Source organism: Chlamydotis macqueenii, chromosome 1, assembly GCF_036417535.1.
Source record: "Chlamydotis macqueenii isolate bChlMac1 chromosome 1, bChlMac1.mat, whole genome shotgun sequence".
Classification (NCBI taxonomy): Eukaryota; Metazoa; Chordata; class Aves; order Otidiformes; family Otididae; genus Chlamydotis; species Chlamydotis macqueenii.
The window spans coordinates 96,856,798-96,878,350 of record NC_141556.1 but is presented as its reverse complement, the minus strand read 5'-3'; the positions used below and the strand labels follow the sequence as shown (position 1 = coordinate 96,878,350).

Below are 21,553 nucleotides of genomic sequence, written 5' to 3'. Positions count from 1 at the left end.
TCCATGGTTACTGAGCGGAAGTGATGACACTCGAAGCGGTCCCTGTTGCCACTGTGGAGCGGTGATTTGATATTGATCCGGGCATGCCTCGTCACCATTGGTGATTCGCGCTAGGCAGGCGGGGCAGGAGGTGGGCTTCGAGGCCGAGACAGGCGGGGATTGGTAGAGCCGGTTGCCTCGGTTACGGGCGGTGGCGGCGCTCCAAGATGGCGGAGGAGGTCGCGGGCGGCGGCGGGGCCCGGCGCGGGGCGGCAGCGGGGGACCGGGACCGAGACCGAGACCGAGACCGAGACCGGGACCGGGACCGAGATCGGGATCGGGATCGGGATCGGGATCGGGATGAGGAGGGGGCGGTGGCGGAGCGGGGCCCGGGAGCGGCCTATCACATGTTCGTGCTGATGGAGGAGCTGCTGGACAAGCTGAAGCTGCTGAGCTACGAGGAGGAGGCGCTGCGGCGCCACAACATGCGGCCGCTCTCCAGGTGCCCCTGGGCCTCTCCGCCGGGCGGATGGCGGGGCACGTTCGCTTGGCTGCGGGCGGGGACCCGGCTGGAGCCGTGGTGGGGTGCGGGGTCGGCCCCACGTGGTACGAAGCCCACGCGTGAGGGTCTGCAGCCGCCGCGGCTGCAGGGAGGGGTCAGGGATTAGGGAAGGAAGGCAGGCTCTTGGATGACAAGAGGCCTGGGTCAAAGAAAAACCAGTAAAGTTCACTGCTTCCAGTGTGATTTTGAAGCTTTTCAAACGGGAAGTTTCTCTAAAGGCTCAGATGTGATAAGTAAATAGTCACTTCACCTTCCCTGCCCTCAGATACAGAATATATGCATGCCATACATTTTTTTTTCATATGCCTTGTGTTTTTTTAATTATGGTGGGAGACAGGAAACTTGGGAAACGGGACCAATGTGTTCCTAGCATCCACCTCCCCAAGTAACTTTCAAATCCATCTGTTGGTTTCAGCCAGGATCCACAGCAGCATGTCACACAGTTAAGCCTTCTACAAGCAACAGTTTGGCGGGGAAGGGAAAGAGGCTTGAGTATGAGCTCAGTGGCTGTAAGCTGGTTTTAGCCAGTTGTCGAACCATCAGTCTGTCTGGAGCAAGGAAACAAACCTTTGCCTATCTTAGTGAGCAGCCGTGTCTGTACAGGGAAGCACTTCATTCCAAGTATCCCATGTGCACATGATTTATATATTTGGGGGACTAACTGCGATCTGATTTCATGGACTGAATTCTCATTAGGGCAGACTAGGTGTCTTCATGGACCTCATGGATCATGGATCCCGTTTGTGTACCTTGCCCTCTAAAGTGACCCAAAGCACAGTAGGTGAGGGTGGGTGGAAGGACTGCTTCAAAAACATGCTCCTGATCTGAGCTTATGCCCTGATGTAGGTACACAGGCTTCTCGCTCACCTGGTAGCTGAGAAATGCAGGAAGGGGAAGAGGTTTGGGGAACCCTGGAGCAAGAGGGACTGGATGTATTGCTGTTGTCAGGAAGGGTATTTGGGGATGTTAAGGAGGCAACAGGAAGTGAGGTTACTGTGGTATAATGGCATGGATGAGGACAATATGCAGACAGAGGATATATCTCTTTAGGCAATGAGGCTTCAGTAAATTTGTTCTCCTCTTCTGAAGGAAGTGCCATTCAAGTTTTCACAAGGTCACTTGGTGCAATATTTATTTATTTATTTTTAAAGAGTCATAGTCACATACCCAAATACAGATACCTTTCATTGAGTTCTTTGTCTAAACTGCCTTTAATGGAGAACAATATGCACTTCTGAAGCATTTTTCAATATGTTCTACAATAGAAAAAAAGATGAGACAAATCCACTCTGGCTTCCAATGTCATGGGTAAAGGCTTTAGCAATGGATCGTTTTAATTTTGTTTTTGAAGCAGGCTGTTCACTGTGTGGTGTTCATAGTAGTTATCAATCACTTTTGCTAATGTATTCAGAGGATATTTTTCAAGATTAAAGTTTGTTTTGCACTATAAATCACTTGCCCTGTGAAAAATGCCTGAGATTTTGCTAAATCTTAGCTTATTTATGGCCTGTAAGTTATTGGCGATTGTGGATCTTTGACTTTTGAGCTTTTAAGTAGAATCATGGAATCATAAAATAGTTTGAGTTGGAAGGGACCTTCAAAGGTCATCTAGTCCAAGCCCCCTGCAAGGAGCAGGAACATCTCCAACCAGATCAGGTTGCTCAGAGCCCCCTCCAACCCGGCCTTGAATGTTTCCAGGGATGGGGCATCCACCACCTCTCTGGGCAACCTGTTCCAGCATTCTACCACCCTCACTGTAAAAATAAAATTTCCTAGTATCTAATCTAAATCTACCTCCCTCTATTTTGAAACCGTTACCCCTTGTCCTGTCACAACAGGCCCTACTAAAGAGTTTCTCCCCATCTTTCCTGTAGGCCTCCTTTAGGTACTGGCAGCATTTTATGTTATCCAAGGGGCATTCAAATGAATCCATTGTATAGGCTCTTAATTAATCCCTGATTATATTTTATGGAGTGATGAGATGGATTCTGCATTCCTAAAATTAAATGGGAACAGAATTGAGCTCATCATTATTTGAGACTGCTCAGGTAAATAAGAGGAGTAACTTGGTTTTATGTGGAAGTGTTTATTTTGTGGTGTTTAAATGAAGCTGTATAATCCTTCTGGCAGGGGAGAGGAGTACCCAGTTTCCATTTCATTCCGTGGAAGTCTAGTGTTGATTACTAGCTTAATCAAAGTGGGAAACAGATGAGCTGCACATAGAAAATTTAGTGTGCTGTGGTTATGTGTGAAACTAGACATCCTGAATTTAGTTCAAATGGATTGATCACTCATAGAGAAACTGCTTTCTAGCTTGTGTTGGCCTATAATGCTGTAAGAACTTCAGGAGCTCAAGAGATCTTTATTTACCATTTTTTCCCCTTTTTAAACAGGCACTACTTTGCACTGCCCACTAATCCTGGTGAGCAGTTCTTTATGTTTTGCACACTTGCTGCTTGGCTGATCACTAAAGCAGGACATCCCTTCGAACAGCCACAAGAATATGATGACCCCAATGCAATAATATCAAATGTACTCTCAGAATTGCGATCATTTGTAAGTGTCAAACATTTCCCAAGTGTGTTTCAAGCACGTGCGTCACCTTCAGAAACAGCAGTAATGACACACTTCCTCTGCTGTCTGATTATCTTCCCCAAGGACTGGACAGACTTTTCTTATCTAGAAGTTTGTACTATGTTAATTAGTTAATTGGAAGTTTATATTCTGTGTACTTACTTGCTAACTTTTTGGCACTACAAAAAAAGATCTTACAATATTGTATATCATATCATTCCAATTAGTTTTGTTCCAGAACTTGTAAAATGGATTAAATCAGGCTTACTTCTTACAGTGCCACAAATATTGCTCATTTATAGTAGTATAATTTACAAAGACTTTATCTTGAAGATTTACAGAGTGCTTGTGATCCTGTTCCTGCCAAAGTCAATGGTATAATTCACAGTGAAGGAAATGTTTTAGAATTGTGTTCATGTTTTCTTCATATTTATTTTTTTTTTACTAAGGAGTAAAAGGTTGCATTAACTGCCAAGAACTATTGAGATTTTTTTCAATATTAAAAAAAAAAAAGTGAAGGTCAGGAGAGTATATCAACTTATGGGAAGTATGATCTTATGAAAGATTTTACTGTGGTACAGCTGTGAGTGATGTTACAAACACTGTTCTCTAAAGGAATTACTTGATAAAAAACCTAAGATATTTATTCAGTAGGACAACCATAAATAAAAATAAAATATTTTGTAAATAAAATCTTTAACAAACAAGGCAATGTTGAAAAGCTGGTGGGTAAGTCACAGTACATGAGTTCCTCCATAGCTGTTCTTGCCTTGCCAGCATGTCATTTGTGTGCTTAACCATCTAGCTCCCTTGTGGCTTCTGACTCTTCTCCCTGTGAGTACCCTCTTACCAGCTACTTTAAGTTTTCTACACTGCATCTGTTCCTTGGGTTGTTCTGTTTTCTCTTCTGTTGCCTGACTGGAGGTGCATAGGGGAAGAATATGAATTAACATTGGTAAAATCTTCATACACAATGGACACTTTGATTTTAGCGTAGTAAATCTTGCTACCTCCCTGAGTGGAACCTCTGATTGATGGGTAGCCATTAGTAAATATTGTATCTCTTTATCTTAGGGAAGGCCTGTGGATTTTCCTCCCTCAAAATTAAAGGCAGGTTACGGAGAGCAAGCATGCTATGTTCTTGATTGTTTAGCTGAAGAAGCCTTGAAATACACTGGCTTTAGCTGGAAAAGGTATAGTACACTTTTAAACATCCTCCCTTATGCATTGTTATCCAGCAAACAAATGTAAGTTGTATTTGCAAAATACAAAACATAGTAATTAGCAAAAATATTTTACTTGATGTTTGATGAGATGCAAAATTCAACTAGGCTTGAAGCAGTGGGACAAATTAATTCCTAATCCAATTTCACACAATTTAGTCTGTTTCCAGCGAGGATGAGTTTGGGCCATTGTAGAGACATAGTCACAAACCCCACTGCATGCTATGCAGAATCATTTATTGTTACTGTTTCTGTGCTTATATACCCACAGATCCTCAACCACCACCAGGTGTCCTTTATCTTGTTTTTCTTCTCTTGGAAAGTCCCTTTTCTCATTCCCATGGCTTCTGATATCTGTTGTCCCCAACAGGCCATTAATAGACTTAGCTAATTAATAAAGATTTGACTGATTACCTTTTTTTGGTCATTTTCCTATACATAACTGCTTGTTAATTTGACAGTTGAGTTTAAACATATTCATATCCTTTTAGGTCCTATGAATCAGTCTTGACTTTTTCAGTTGGAGGTATGCACAGCATGTGATCAGGTCACAAGATGGATACAGTAACTTTGAGTATTTAATTTGAAGGAAATCTTATGAGAAATTAGATGACAGATAATTTCAAGTATATGAAAATTTGTTTAAAAGCGCTGTTTATTTTGCTCCTTCCCTCTGATGGGTTTTTAAATGGATATAGCAAAGTAATTTCTAGCTTGGAAATATTTTACTGTTACTTTTGTTTGGTACACAAATTCTACTGTAAGTCAAAAATGAGTCTGTGGTGACTTGCACTTAAATTTTAAGAGGTTAGACCAAAAGAGAAAATTACTCAAAATTTAATCCACAAGTGTCTTTACAGTATGAATATATTGTACTAGTTGGCATAATAACTAACCCTCACTTTTAAGACAGTCCAACATAAACAAAGGCTTTTAAGGCCTACTGTTGATTTTATTTAAGTGTGTGAGACACTGTCTAGTTGTATTCCACATCATCCATACTTCTTATGAATTTTTTTGTTTGCTTAGGAGCAATTTACGGAGGTATTTCCAATTTACTGTGTTTGAAACCTCTGCTATTCTTTCTACTAATTTCAGGCCAACATATCCAACAGAAGAGCTAGAAGAAGAAGAAATAACTGAAGATGATGCAGAATTAATGCTTAATAAACTGGAAGAGGATGTTGTGGTAGGTTTATCTAACTGATTTTGATCATACTAGTTAGCGATGAGGAAATTTTTCTCACTGTTCATTTTGTTTGGCTTTGTTTAACAAGTCTTTTCTACTACCTGTTCCATCGCCTTTTTCCCTGCATCTCGTTTTCTATGTCATCAGCCTCTCCGTACAGTTTTTTGTTTCCTTTCAGATAAGGTTGTTAACTCTTCGGGACAGAGCTTATGTTCTTATGTGCATTTATAGTTAAAAGTGAAGTGGAAGCTAACCATACATTAAAATTGCATAGAATCAGAATTGTTTGTTTTCTGCAGATACGAACTGTAGATGTTAAATGGAACTTCAATCCCTGTTTACAGAATTGGTTAATATTTGGTTAAAATTTGCCCAATGCTTTATTAATAGAGTGCTCACTATTGTAACTCGGATTTCATTGCAAATGGGAAACAGTAACTTTGGTACTTAGTTCATTTTAAGATTTGGGAACAAAGTAGATGGAAAAGAATAGTTGGTAACCTAGTGTTTGTTTAAAAACACCTGCAAAGTCCTAAATAAAGGTTGTAGAATTGTTTCTGTAGAGAAAGGTCATGGCAGCTAATCGCTGTATATTCCATGAATGAAATGGTAATATCCAGTCATCCATTCTGACAACAGAATAAGTCTTTCTGCTTTGAAATACCTTTTACGAACAAGATGGCAATGTTTGAAGATTAACTGTTTTATTTATTTCTACTTTTTAACTATAATAATTACAGTGAAGTTGTCATGTCTATGAAACAGCCTTTGAAATACACTTGTAAGTTCAAATATGCTTTTAGGACTTATTCATGGATGGATGTTGAACAGAGGTTGTTTCTTGCTGATTGACTTTCTCAGAAGATTATTTTTATGAGAGTTGGAGTCTCACTATTATCTAGTAGCATAATGTTATCACAAGACATTGTCATTTTCACAGGCCTCTGTCAGTCTCCTTGAAGTGAGTCTTTTTACTGCTGAATTAAACAAGTTTTTCTGGAGAGGGAAGTTAGCTGGAGACAATTAAAGTGAAAATTAAAAAAAAAGAAGTTGCTTTCACATCCAATTTCTCCAAAAGCCAATGATTCTGTGCAAAATAAATGTAGATCAAAACCAAAATATTGAAAGCTGTGAGCCGAGAAGTGTTCACTTGCTGGATCAGTAAATAGAGTACTTGAGGTGAAAATAATTTCCTGGAGTGTTAAGGCCCAGTAATACTGGATAGAAAATGCCACAACTGTCCCATTTTTTGTGTTCATGGTTTTCAAATTCCTTGGAAAAACTGAAGGTCATAAAAGTTGGAAATAGATTGCCAATAATGTTGTCATATGGATCATAGTCACAACTTATATGCCACAATAGTCCACAAGAATGTAACAGTTGAAGAGTTTGCGTCTTGTTCTTCCTCTTCTCACAGTTTTCCTAAGTATTGCATTATTTTTCTCATTTTTATTAGCCAAGAAAAATTCCAAACTTTTTTCCTTAAATTTCATGCAATATAGAAATATTGTGATGTGGATGTCTGGTTGCATTTTTACCAGCTTTGAAGTCTCCATTGAAAAAGTCTTGAATAATTCTGAGAACAATAAGAGACATTCTGTATTGCATGTTTAACTAGCCCCAGAAATGTAAGCTGTTGGCTAAAAGCTTTAAATATGAAAACAGTCAGTTGTCTGCTCTTTTCTGTGTCTCGTTAAGGTCTAAGCTGCTTAAATTGGGAAGTGGGGAGGAAACAGTTAACTAAAGCACAGTTGAAACCCTTCAAAGAACCTCTGGATTTGCTCTCAGGTAGTATCTGGGGCCATGATTTTCACAAATAATATGTTTAATTAGCTCTTCAGAGTTTGTGTTTTAATAAAACCATTGAGCTACGTTTATACCAAGTAGATAACCACTTTTCTAGAGCCCCTAATTGTTCTGCAGTGATTGATTATATGCTGATGTAATTTTTTTTTCCCTGAGTCCATTGTTGCTGCCAATATACTGATATGTCCTGGATGTATTAGCTGTATCCATAATTGAATTTAGCAGTATTTCCAGTAGTTAAATGCTAATGATGAGGTTCATTGATTGTTCTTCTTGTTTTGATTCTTCTGAATAAAATTGGTGAGGCTGACAGAGACAAGCCTAGTTCTGTTATCTCGGGGAGTTAGGTGAACAGTAGCCAGCACAGCTGGCTGTGCAAGGAAATCTGCACAGTTTGGTTCCCCAGTTCTGATAACTAGTCTTCTTGTTGCCATCGTAGTGTTGCAATACGTTCTTCCAAGTGCTGTACAAATATATATTGTCCATTAGCAAGAAATAGCCCCAATCTAGTCACAATTAATGTCTTGCAATATTCAGGAGACTAGGGCCCAAACATGCCAGAAGAAAGTAAAGCGGTCCCTGTTAGTTAAAAGCTAGGTAAGGTACAGGAATGACCTCCTAGGTTTTCACTGAGTCTTGAAGGGTTCTACGCTAAGACCTGTGTTATTGCAGCATTCATGATTTGTCTAGAAATGATGAAATTTTACTTTGGTGGAAAATACTACGGCTAACAGGAGAGCTGCAGAAGGACAAAGTGTAAAAGGGTGAAGTGTATGGGTGATAAAATGGCAGGTTAAATTCAGTATAGATAAATGAAGGGTAAATGTTGCGGTTTAGCCCTAGTCACCACACGGTTGCTGGCTCTCCCTCCCCCATTCCCAGCAGCAGTGGGGAGAGAATTGGGAAGAAAGGAAAACTCCTGTGTTGAGATGAAGACAGTTTACTAGAATAGCAAAGGAGAATGACAGTAATAATGAAATGTAAGGATACTGAAATATACAAAGTGAATAATGCACAATTTCTCACCATGCAACGTCCAGGTGACCGATACAGCCCATCCCGAGCAGTGATCACAGAAATGAAACTGAGCAGCAAGCAAAGGAGCGAGAAAGTGATGCCCCTCTGGCCAACCTCCACTTTCTCATTTTTATTAGCCAAGAAAAATTCCAAACTTGTTTTCTTAAATTTCATGTAATATGGAAATATTGTGATGTGGATGTCTGGTTGCATTTTTACCAGCTTTGAAGTCTTCATTGAAAAAGTCTTGAATGAGCATGACATTTATGGCATAGAATACTCTGTTTGGCCAGTTTGGGTCAATTATTCTGGCTATATCCCTCCCAGCTTCCTGCACATTAGAGAGACCTGGAAAGGTAGACAGTGTCTGTAGTCTCATTAGCAACTACTCATAACATCAGTGTGTTTATCAGCATTCTTCATGTTGGAAATCCAAAACACATTGACCATTGAGAGGAAAATTAACTCTATCCCAGCCGAAACTAGGACAGTAATGCACATGAAAAGCATCTTTGACTTATGCAGTGATGGTCTCTGAGCTGATCATGATCACTGAGGAAAGCAATTTTCAGACTACAATAGATAATTTAATGAAACTGTTAGACCAGTGAGTAGTGTCATGGGCAAGAAAACAAGTCGATTGCCTCAATTTAATTTGTATAATTCTGCACACTTTTAAAATGTGGCATCATTCTGCAGCTCCAAATCTGCAGTGCAAACAACATCTTGAAAACTGTGTTCAGGTCTGGCTGTGGTTTGTTTTTTTGGTTTGGTTTTTAATGCAAAGCTTTAGGAAACACATAAGAATCATAGAATTTTAAGGTTGGAAGAGACTTCCAATATCATAAAATCCGACCATCAACCTAACACCACCATGCCTACTAAACCATATCCTGAAGTGCCATGTCTGCATGTTCTTTGAACACCTCCAGGGATGATGACTCCACCACTTCCTTCAGCAGCCTGTTCCAGTGCCTGACCACTCTTTCAGTAGTGTTTCCTAATATCCAACCTAAACCTTCCCTGCCGCAACTTGAGGCCATTTCCTCTTGTCCTATCACGAGTTATTTGGGAGAAGAGACCAACACCTGCCTCCCTACAACCTCCAGTTGTAGAGAGCAATGAGGACTCCCTTCAGCCTCCTCTTCTCCAGACTAAACAATCCCAGTTCCCTCAGCTCCTGCTCATAAGACTTGTGCTCCAGACCCCTCACCAGCTTCGTTGCCTTTCTCTGGACGCACTCCAGCAACTCAATGTCCTTCTTGTACTGAGGGGCCCAAAACTGCACACAGTATTTGAGGTGCAGCCTCACCAGTGCCTAATACAGGGGCACGATCACTTCCCTACTCCTGCTGGCCACACTGTTCCTGATAAAAGCCAGGATGCTGTTGGCTGCCTTGGCCACCTGGGCACACTGCTGGCTCGTGTTCAGCTGGCTGTCTGCCAGCACCCCTGGGACCCTTTCTGCCAGGCAGCTTTCCAGCCATTCTTCCCCAAGCCTGCAGTGTTGCATGGGGTTGTTGTGACTGAAGTGCAGGACCTGGCATTTGGCCTTGCAGATCCTTATATAGTTCACCTCAGCCCATTGGTCCAGCCTGTCCAGATCCCTCTGTAGAGCCTTCCTACCCTCGAGCAGATTGACACTCCCTGAGGGAGCACTCAATCTCCTCATTCAGATCGTTGATAAAGACGTTAAACAGAGCTGGCCCCAGTACTGAGCCCTGGGGAACACTGCTTGTGACCAACTGCCAACTGGATTTAACTCCATTCACCACAACTCTCTGGGCTCAGCCATCCAGCCAGTTTTTAACCCATCACAGGGTACACCTGTCCAAGCCACAGGCTGCCAGCTTGTCTAGTAGAATGCTGTGGGAGACAGTGTCAAAGGCTTTACTAAAGTCCAGGTAGATAAAATCCACAGCCTTTTCTTTATGCACTAGGCAGGTCACCTGGTCATAGAAGTAGATCAGGTTGGTCAAGCAGGAGAAATGACAGATACCATACAACCATTCGTAATGGCCCATTTGATGTGAGAGAGCTTAGGTTTTGGGCGTTTTGTTGGTTGGTTGGTTTAATTTTTAACTACTGTGGCACCCTGAGGGAAATGTGGGGTAGCTTTTGTCTTTCAGCTTGTCCCAGGTATTGTGTCTCCTCATAAGATTTTTAAGTAGACAGGAGCACCATTATCATAAACTCTCTGTGTCAGAAATTTGGAATTCAATACTCCTTGTCCTGTGCTCTTGCAAAATAAAAGTATGGAGAAAGATTGTGCAGTACTTACTGAAGTCTTATTTTGCAACTTTCCTTAAGGAAGAAGAGTCGGACAATGAAGAAAATTTTATTGACCTGAATGTTCTAAAGGCACAAACATACAGATCGGTAAGTTGTTACTTATCAGTCCTCTCTTGAGAGATTATAACATCTGTAGCAGCAATTTATTTCTGTTGGATTTAAGTGTCAAATTCCTTATATAGTCTAAACTGTAAAAAACATTCCAACTGAAATGAATCAGTTTATTTTAAAATAAAAATTTACATCCAGTTTCTAGACTGTTGTCACAGCAAGGTTGCTGGAAACATTTGTAAGGAATTTTTGCAGAGACTTTTAGGTAAACATGGTATTAGTTTCTTGAATATATTTTATTTTTTCCACCCTTGCTATTTCTGGAATATATTATAATTTCTTATTATATAATTTTTTTTCAATTGTAAACATGATGAGAATATATATTTATTTTAATTCCTAGTTTTTATGAATTTAAAGAAAGCCATTAAAGAAATCTGTTATATCTGTAGTCTGGATAATTCTGGATATAAATTTTTTTCTGACTATGTGTAAGCCATTGTAGCATGATTTCTAACAGTTCTCACTGTGCATAATGATGATATTTTGTATATAAACTTTGCAATTTTTATATAGGACATGAATGATTCTGCAAAGCAAGAAGAGATTTTACAATCCACTACAGATGCAGCAGAGTGGAATCTGGAAGTGGAACGTGTGCTTCCACAGCTGAAAGTTACAGTCAGGACTGACAATAAGGTATGTGAAAATGGCTTTGCCTGTATACACATGGTGATGGAAGTGTGATTTCAATCAGTGTTGTTTGCTTTCCATTTACAACTTTTTAACTTTTTTTTGTCATGCCAATACTTGTGAATAATGGGCTCTCCGATTCTATCTTGTCTGAATCTTTGTCACTTACTTTAACTGTAGAAGCAATAATTTTCAGTAGATTTTTTTTTTCAAATATTATAGATTAAAAAAAATTCTGCTACTTACAGGGCACCTTATTTCCATATATTTATTTCCATATATCTATTTGGTGGAAACTTCTTAAAATGTTAAGCATTTCCGGTGTATTCATACTTCTGAAAAATTATACCCTCAGTTTAGCAGCCATTAAAACATCTTCCTGGAAGAGAGTTGAGGAACTTCTTATCTTTCAACTGTTCAATTTCTCAACCACATGAAAGCTGATTACATGGAATTAATCTTGCTGAATTTTAAATGGCAATAAAGCGGGTCTGTATCTGATCTCAGTCATCATGGGCTCTCCTTATGTTTAGCAAAAATAAGTGAGTACTTTTTCAATTGATTTTATTTACCTATCCAGATAACTACCCCAAGATGAAATTCATAATTTCTTAAAAATTGGTATTTCTCACCATGATCTATTACAAGGACTCTAGAATCAGCAGCTTAGAAGTAGACATCTATCTTTGGCAAGTCAAAGTCCAAACCTAGGACCTATTCCTGGGATTGCCATGAACATTCTTTCTAGGAGCTTGTACAGCACACACAGATTGGTACAGTATTGAAATTGCTCACTTGTTTTGACCCAGCTAGTTGGAGTGTTGGAGCACTCTGTAGCAGTGATACACAATTAAATGAAAGATAATTATCTTGCCAAAAATAGGCTAAGCTCTCAACTATCTGTTAAATTGCTCACCTGTCTTATGCTATGCTGCCTTCTTTTATGTGAAGAATTGCCTGGTTTGAGCCACCTTTCTCTGATCCTCAGCAAGCCTATCTGTTACAGAGAACATCATGTTTGATTCTCACACTAAGAAATTAAAACTTAATAGACATACATGGAAAATTAAAGACACTGTAAGAACTAAGGTTTATTCACTTCCAGTTTAATGCACCATCTCTTGGCTTTAAGGAATATGTCAAAATGAACACAAAAAGAGGATTCTACCAGGAGAGAGCTAATTGTTTAATCAATGGCATTAGAAACCAGAGCTTATTTGTAAAGTCTAGGCAGGGGTGGGAGGTGTGGAGGGGGGGTGTTTTTTGTTTTTGTTTAAACTCCAAAGTTTGACAAATTTTGAACAGTTGTCACCAAACCAACAAAAGATCTAGAGTCTACTGCAAACTTAAAACCCAACATAAAACCTAAGCGCATTTTCTCTACTAGCCTTTGTTATGTTCTAGAAGAGGATAGTGGGCTAGAGCACAATTGTAGACAGCAGGTGAACCTCATGAGCTGAAAGGCTGTTGGAGATGCTGCAGCCCAACCCCATGTGCCTGTGACTCCCCATTCCAGACTCATGGATGCCGCTGCTGCTTCTTTCTTGTTTGCATGTTCAGAAGCATGTATCACACAGACGACCCTGACATGACCAGCTACACAAACTGCCATAAAACAAAGCCCTATCTTCAACAGCACTTGTAGGACTCCCATAAAATATAAGTGCAGAACACCAGGCCTCCTTCCTTCTCTTTCAGCTAATTAAGATAGAAGTTTAGTAGTGAAAGCACACACCGCCTTCTCTCTAGATTCACAAGCACATGCACATTCATGGATCCTTCAACTACCAGCGTGGTCCTTCTGTCTGTCTGGTACCCCTGCCAGGATCCTGGGCACTCTTAACTGTTTCACTGCTCTTCTACATGTTGGCTAGTCCAGCTTGTGATAATTGCCAGCATACAGACGTACGCACTCATGCACTCATCTTAAGAGCACTCTACATTTGTGAATCCCCCTGAATACCAGCATATGTCCTTTGCCTGCCTCATACCCAGGTCTGGACTCAGGGCCTACCACTCAACAGCTAGTTCAGTTTTAAGTCTGCTATTGAATTTTACATGTGCACAACAGGTTTAGGGAAGATGCAAACTTTTGCCTGTCCCCAGCCCAACAGCTGGCACTAGGCAACACCAGCTTGTCACCAGCAGTCTCGCTCCAGCTGCTGGCACTGAGCCCCTCACATGCTCCAGTCCTTCTACTAGCTGGATTTTGCGATACACACTGGTTCTGTCTTGGTGGCTGAGACCCTCACCTGGACCTGTGGCTGCCACTGAGACCCCCACTCTCTCTGGCTGCAGACATCACAGGCCTGGGACACCTGCAGCCCTGGTCTGATTCCAGGTGCTGGCCTCAAATCCCCCTCTCATCAGCAGCGAGCATTCAGTCCTTGCAGCACTCATACATGCACAGGATAGAGAGTAAGATTGCACAGTAAGATAATTTAAAAATAATTTCATAAGAAGATAGGACAGACTGCAGTGATCAGGCACAGGGCTCAGTCAGACAAGTGGACTGACTGGCAACAGTTTACAGATGACCAGGCCCTCTTATACCCCTGTCTGTTCCCCACTTTATTCCTCCCTGGTCCTCTTCCCCTACACATTGCTTCATCAGTTTGCATAGTTCTCATCCAGAATATTCAGAACCCCCAGGTTTGCAGATCAGTTGTAAGGGCCAGGTTCACCTTCTTTGAAGTGATGCTTGCAGTTTCTTGTTAGTGTTAGTGTGACTGATGAGCTTTGCTTCTTGTCCTTGTCTCCCTTAATGTTTGTCTGAGATGTCTGTGTCTCCCTAGGTTTTGGTTTTCCCTCCTCCTTTTCCTTATCATCCCATTTTGACAAGGTCTTCGATGAGATAATTGTACTGATACAATGGCCTCAAGTTGCGGCAGGGAAGGTTTAGGTTGGATATTAGGAAACACTTATTTACTGAAAGAGTGGTCAGGCACTGGAATAGGCTGCTGAAGGAAGTGGTGGAGTCACCATCCCTGGAGGTGTTCAAAGAACATGTAGACATGGCACTTCAGGACATGGTTTAGCAGGCATGGTGGTATTGGGTTGATGGTTGGACTTGATGATCTTGGAGGTCTTTTCCAACCTTAAATATTCTATGATTCTCACACTCCACATGCCCTTATCCATTAGTGTAACTGGCCAGGTTTGTTTCTTGTCACTGCCTCCATTATTATTTGTCAGTCAGTTTTGTGCCTCTCTATGTTTTGCTTAGCATCCTTTTTTACAAGGTCCTTGATGAGATAATCTTACTGAAGCAAACACTGTCACCTTCCACATATCTTTGCAGTGCCTATTTTACAAGAAAGTCTCCTAAGATTTGATTTCAAGTGATAAACATTTATTAACATCCCTTTTTTTTTAACACCTAGACCACTACAGTGCCAAAAGCTTAAAAATATTTTTAGCATGTTCAGGAACACAATATTGAAATAGCAGTAAGACTACAGTGCTGCTACTCCGCTTCATTTTTGACTCACAGTCTGTCTGCAGCTGTGCTTTGTTATGGGAGATGTAAAAAATTTGCATTGATAAGAAAAATTTGTAATAAAGCTTGGGAACTGGAATTTATTTCTAAGTAAAAGATGCCTACCTATCAAGTTAAAACAGCACCTTTTCTCAACCCCATCACTGAGTCCATGTATGTGACGCAGAAGCTGTAAATAACTTTCCCCCTTCTAATTTTGTCCAAGTGTTGAAAACAAGTTTAAGTGTTTTGGCCTCTTTAATTTCTTTCCATTCTTCTCCTGATAATAGTAAGGGCTAAGTAGAAAGAGAATATCTGACAGTCTGGAACTGGTAAGTGTTGGACATTTGAAGCACTCATTTTGTCTAAGAATAAGCAGAGCTAGTGCAGCTATAATCAATATTTTCAGCATTTGTATTTGATTTCTAGCAGAAATAGTTCCATGAAGATCAGATAGACTTTAAAAAGCATAGCTACTGTGGTATCAGTGAGGATGTCAGTGTTTGTTTATGGATCTGAGGGTGACGTGACATTTAGGAGATTTGTAAATTGTGTCACATTAAGCAAGTGCCTCTGGGTATGAACATGGCAGTGGCAGAATGATATCTCAGTAACAGTGTAAAAGAGAATGGACTCTGCCTTGCATACCAGCCTTTGTTTAGTAACCAGAGAAAGATAAAGATTGTACTTAGCTATGTTTTACTTTGTTGCACCTTTTTTTAGGATTGGAGGATCCACGTAGATCAAATGCATCAGCATAAGGATGGAATTGAATCTTCTTTGAAAGAAACTAGGGTATGTCTTGTATGTGCAGAATATGTCACTGATCTATCAGCATTTTTATTTTCTCTTTTCTTTGATACACATTAAGAACTAAATTGAGTTTTTTTCTTAATTTTTATTTGTGTTAGTGCTATAAAACTAAAAAAGGGAAATATGCAATAATGATGATTAGGGACAGTGGGACTGGAAAAAGATCTTGTGGGAAAGAGTTTTATGTATGAGGGTTAATAGGGATGTTAGGGTTCATTAATGTGTGCATTACCATAAGTACATCCTGACAACAGAAGGTGAAATAGAATCATACAATAATACAATCTGAAAATAAGTGCTGATAGAAAACCTAAAGTACTGTCAAATACTGTTGTTAAAGTAACTTACTGATATTGACATTTGTAATTAATTGAGGGGGGAGAGTGATGGAAGCAGTAAAGTTTGAAGTAGGTGTTTTGGAGCTGGGCAAACCAGAACACATTAGGAATAGTCTTTTGTTGACCAGACACAGCATTTCTGTACTATTTTCCATCTCACTTGTAGTCTACCATGTCCTTTCTTAATTTCAGCACCATTTTAATACTGTTTGCATACTGTCTGTGTACTTTCAACCCACAGAATATTATATTCTAGGGTTACCTTGACAAACTCCATAATGAAATCAGTAGAACATTGGAAAAGATCAATAGCAGGGAAAAGTACATCAACAATCAGTTGGAGCACTTAGTTCAAGAGTACCGTTCAGCACAAGCCTTGCTGAGTGAGGTAACGCACTGATCTGTTGTTGTTGCCTTCTCTAGTATTAACTTGCTATTAAGTGAGGGTGAAGGCAAAGAAGACTTGGAGGAGTTATCTGTGAATTCTGCTGTTGGGTATAAAGCAGGGGAAATGTTGATTGGCTGTCAAATTATATAGATTTTAAGCCAAAGCAGCAATTTTTATTCAGCTATTCCACAGGGGAAAGTAAATGGTTTTTGCCTAAGTATTATGGAAATCTGTTGCCAGGCTTGAGCAGCTAGTAAATTGCAAGCTCTGCTTTCCCTATGAAGTTCACACATCTGTGATGAGTGTAAAAACTGCAGTCTCAGTCCAGCACTCATCTCTTGTATTAATTAATCATGATAACGTGCACAAAGCACTCCAATTACTTCTTTCCTTCATTTAGTTTTTATGCCAGTAGAGTGCTGTTTGAGGGGCTTTTTGATCCCATAGTTAGGAGGCCTATATGAGCTGCCGTTTGGCTAGCTCTCCTATTTGTGGGCGTGACATTAAAATAGAACTAACAGGACTTGACCTCTGTGCTTTCTGTTTACCTTATTGTTAAACTCCAAGAAACTTCAAGATAATAATTTGCTGTTGAAGAAGAAATATTCTGGGTTTCAGGATTCAATTTTGTCTGCATTCTGGCAAATTTCCTTTATGTTTATTTCCTCATGTAAATGATTAGAAAACATACTACTTATTGTGTATGTACTAGGGCTATTGTTTACAAATTTTAAAACTGCTTTACATTTTTGAATGATAGTCATCACAGGGGCTGATGCTTCAAGCCTGTCCATATGCGTAGCGCTGTAAACGTCATTGGGACTTTGTGGGACAGTTTCTGATACTGGGACGTGAGAGAGCATGTTCTGGTGTTCTCTCTGAGCTATCTGCATAAGTCTCTTCAGCTTTGTCATTGTAGCAAAAAACATGTTTCTTTCCAGGCTAAAGAGAAGTACCAGGAGGGAAGTGGAGGAGTAACTGAAAGGATTAGAATGCTTTCTGAGGTAAAACACATCTTCACATAACCTATTTTGCTTATTTTAAAACAATCTTCAGATTGTTGGCAGAGGGTGTGTTCAGAGGGTTGACATTTAGTGTTTGTGGCTTTATGAGCCCAGTTGTTTCTGATATGTTCTCATGTTAAAGATCAATCTGTTTAGCAGAGCTGATCGAGTCCTGTCCCTAAATTTTAAACCCTGGCTACCATTGATTTTTAACTTGTGAATTTGGGCAAACTATTGTGAGGTCTTAATTTCCCAGGTTTAGAGATGAGGGTAAATGTTCTGTATTTTATAACCTGTGTCCTAGAATTATTGAGGATTAATCAGGTCATGTCCTTAAATTCTTTGGAAGAAGAAAAGCTTAACTTTAGTCAAAATTAACAAATTTTCATCTTCCAAGCACTTAAAAGCAATATTTGACTAAATAGTAACTTTTCCAGTCAAATTATATTAATACCTAAAACTGTTTTTCTCTTGTCTTTTTTTTTTTAAATCAGTGCTCTGACAAATCTAAAGAAAAAATCCTGACTCCTAACTGCCTCAGTATGTTGAGTGTTTCATGGCATTTTATTTAGAATTACTGCCGGATTTCCAAATATTTCAAGCCTCTGTTCAATTCAGATTTTTTTCCTTAATGGTTCTGCTGTTTGAAAAACACACTTTATTTATTACATGATAAAGTGTCTGGAATAGTCACATAAAATAGATCACATCATAAGAATGTGCTACAAATTGTAAAACAGGTTTGAGACTTTTTAAGAATAGAATAGAATAATTCGATTGGAAGAGACCTGCAACGATCATCTAGTTCCACTGCAACAGGTAATAAACACAGCAGTTGAACGGGAGTTTTTAGTGAAGATTTCTGAGTGTATGGGTTCTGCAGAATTAGAGCTTCTTTCTATTTCACTCTCAAGGAAGTAAGTTTGAAAAAGAGTACTCTACGATGACTTCAGATTTATAATGTGTTTGTGCTTTGGAAATTATTGGCTAATTGGTAATGATTAATAAGTTACTAGTTGGCAGCCTTCAAACTATGTAGGTACAGTGCTGCATATCTGAGCTAAACAAGACACACGAGATATTACTACTGATCTGCTTTCAAGCATGCGATCAAATCTCAGCCCACTTCGCAATACCACTACCGCTGTAGGTGTGCATTAACAATGCAGCGATGTTTCTTTTTTGTTACTGAAAGGCCATATTGAAGCCTTAATGAAGGGCCGTTTTTATATTCTAGACAAAAATACAGAATTATTACCTAGACTGTACCTTAGAATCACATATTTGCTTTTTCTTCGTTGTCTAAAAAGGCAAACTGGTCTATAGCTAGTGCTGAAATGCACTTTTATTCTTCATACATGCATTTTACATGTACCCGTGCCAGTGCCAGCAGGCTTGACTGCTGCACCGTCTTTTGCTGCAGTGCAGTTTCTCAGGTTTCTGCTGTCACCTGCTAAAGGGTGTCACTTCCAGAAGGGCAGCTGGCATAATCACCTGGTGAATTTTGGTTTGCACAGATACTCGTTCCTATCTTCATCCAGCACCATACTGCAACACCGACACTATTGTTTTGGGATGCACAAATTGTTAGTAACACCATGCTGTTTGCCCAACTTGTTTCTCTCTTTGCTGTAATTTTTACAACATTATTTTACTTAAAGTTAAATTAAAATTTTCTTAATGTTTCAAAAACAAAGTTCCTCTGTAGACAACAACTAAGACAGATTAGTTCATTTTTTTAACTAATGCAGTTATTCAGCAGATATTTTTTTTTATTTTCTCTAACTTGACATTCATCTGGTTTAATTATGAAAAAATATCTATTTTAAGATTACAGAAGTATTAGAGAGAGTAAAGCAGGAAACAGAAGAGAGAGGAAGCAGTATGACCGATGGTGGTAAGTATGTTTCTGCCTCAAACCAAACACCTGTTCTCTCAGTGTCAGGTACATAATTTGTCCTTTATTAAAGAAAAATAAAAGAAGACAAGAATGAATGACTAGTGTAAAATATCAATATTTAAAATGTAAAAGGTGTCTTAAGAAAATCAGGAGTCTAAGCCACTTTGAAAAGGTTACATAAGTCTGCAGAAGGTAGAGATTCCAGGATTTCCCCCTTTGGTAAATTATTTCTAAAAATGTAAAAAAGAAAAAAAAAAAAAAGAGTTTTGTCTCTGCTTTGAATAGTTATCAATTCACTGGAAAAATTCACATTTTACAGATTCAAGCCCTTTTACTCTGAAATAGTGACTGGCAGTAGCCATTAGATTCCTTAAAGCTGTCTGGAGTCCGTGAGAAAATTAGTTTTGGTGTTTTGATGTTTGGACCTTTTGATACTTAAAACTACATACCTATTGGAATTAGTTTGTCTCAGATTTGGTGGTTTGAGATTTTTCCTGGTAAATGCGTTCTGTTGCAAATGGATAAGGAGTTCGAATGCAGAAATAAATTGATGCATGTTACAAATAGGGCTAAATATGCTAGCTCTATCCATATTTAACTGTAACCATTACAGCTAATTTACTTAAGTAGTTGTGTTATTGTATAAATAAATTTTGTGCCCCCTTGCTTCACTGTGAAGGAGCTACTCGCATGCCTCGCAGCACTTCTTCTGTATTATGGCATGGCCAACAGATAAACTCTAGAGCTGAGAATTATAAGGAGCAATGTGATGCAAGAGCAGCAGCATCCCTCAGGTGATATTAGTGGGAAGTGAGGTATTAGAAGCAAAGTATGGCACACAAAATATTTTAATAGCTTTTCATAGGTAAGATGACATCCTGCTGAAGGTGTCTTCCGTTCTCTACCAAACCCCAAGTCAGCTATCAGGATGAAGCTTTCAGCTGAGCAAAACACATCATTGACAAACCTATCTTACTGTTGATGCGCATCTTTATGCATGTCTTAGATGTCAAGAAGACAGGAAAATTGTCGTCGCCTATTTCTATCATTAAAGTATCTTGCATACTAAAAATGATGTATCAGTATAATCAAGTCTTTAGAGTAGAACACCCTTTTGTTCATTCAACTCTTCAATTTTAAGGAGTGAATTATAGAAAATAATGCTTTTGTGTTAAGTAGCTGACACAGAGTTGCACTGTTTATCTTTTATTTTTTTTAACAGCTCCTCTAGTGAAGATTAAACAGGCCTTAACAAAACTGAAGCAAGAAACCATTCAGATGGACATACAAATTGGTGTAATGGAACACACATTACTCCAGTCAAAGCTAAAAGAGAAATCCAATATGACTAGAGATATGCATGCAACAATGATTCCAGAAGCCACAGCAGGTGCCTATTAAAATGGTTTGGAGCTGACTTGGTTTGCCCAAAATATAGTTTTCTACCATTTTCTTTTTTGTTAGTTTAGAGATATCCTTTTTGTTAGGGGAAGGGGGCATTCATTTTTCTTTTTTGTTTTTAAGAAGATGCTTGTCACGCACTTTTAAGAAGTAATATGCACAGTGTAGACTCAGCATGGAGTCTAGTTTTGTGCTGTAAAGATTTACTGCAGATCCCTTCCAGATATACTAATAAATTCTTATTAATGAACATTGTCTCTGCTTCATTGAAGAATGTTGTGTAGCGTGAAAGTCTGTAGAATGATACTGACAGCCTGTAATCTTGATATTCTACAGTGCTGAAAGAAAATTGCTTGCAAAGGACTTGAATTCAAAATGTTTATTATTGCCATTTACATATGTTTAGTATAAAGTATTTAATTGCAGATATTGAAATAATACAGGATTATCCTTCCTAAAAGGCTGAGTCAAAATTTATTTCAGCTGCAAGTAAAAGTAAATTGTTGCTTCCACTTAAAGTTTATGAAGTAAGCAAAAAACTAATTTTGCAATAGTTGCAATAGTATTGGCATGCTCCTAGGGCAGCCCTACACAAATTTGTTAATGGACAACTGCTGCATTCCTCACTATCTTTTTTTTTTTTAATTGATTCTCTAGACAGACTGGTACGGATGGCTTTTGTAATTATTTTTATTTATACATTGCCTGTAACAGAAGCAATGGTAACAAAATCAACACAAGACTAGAGAATGTGAAAAGTATTGTTTGGAAATTACATTTGGCTTTATATTTTTTTTTAAATGTGTCATCACTGCTTCAGAGTCACTTTATATTACCATTGAGTC

The 21,553-nt window shown here is 39.1% G+C and overlaps 1 protein-coding gene across 1 annotated transcript; it reads left to right on the top strand.

Annotated features, from left to right (window-relative positions):
• The first annotated feature begins 206 nt into the window (after window positions 1–206).
• IFT57 (intraflagellar transport 57) lies at window positions 207–20,958 on the top strand. Its single transcript, XM_086762640.1, has 11 exons — window positions 207–481; window positions 2,935–3,097; window positions 4,190–4,308; window positions 5,437–5,527; window positions 10,661–10,729; window positions 11,270–11,392; window positions 15,588–15,659; window positions 16,272–16,403; window positions 17,345–17,407; window positions 19,238–19,304; window positions 20,530–20,958. The coding sequence occupies exons 1-11, from the start codon at window positions 207–209 to the stop codon at window positions 20,706–20,708; spliced, it is 1,353 nt and encodes a 450-aa protein (XP_086618766.1). The 3' UTR covers window positions 20,709–20,958.
• The last annotated feature ends 595 nt before the right edge of the window (window positions 20,959–21,553 follow it).

Coding starts and splice junctions, on each gene's coding strand:
- IFT57 (XM_086762640.1), top strand. CDS start 207: ATGGCGGAGGAGGTCGCGGGCGGCGGCGGGGCCCGGCGCGGGGCGGCA. Junction 482..2,934: donor AACATGCGGCCGCTCTCCAG/GTGCCCCTGGGC, acceptor CTTTTTAAACAG/GCACTACTTTGCACTGCCCA. Junction 5,528..10,660: donor AACTGGAAGAGGATGTTGTG/GTAGGTTTATCT, acceptor ACTTTCCTTAAG/GAAGAAGAGTCGGACAATGA.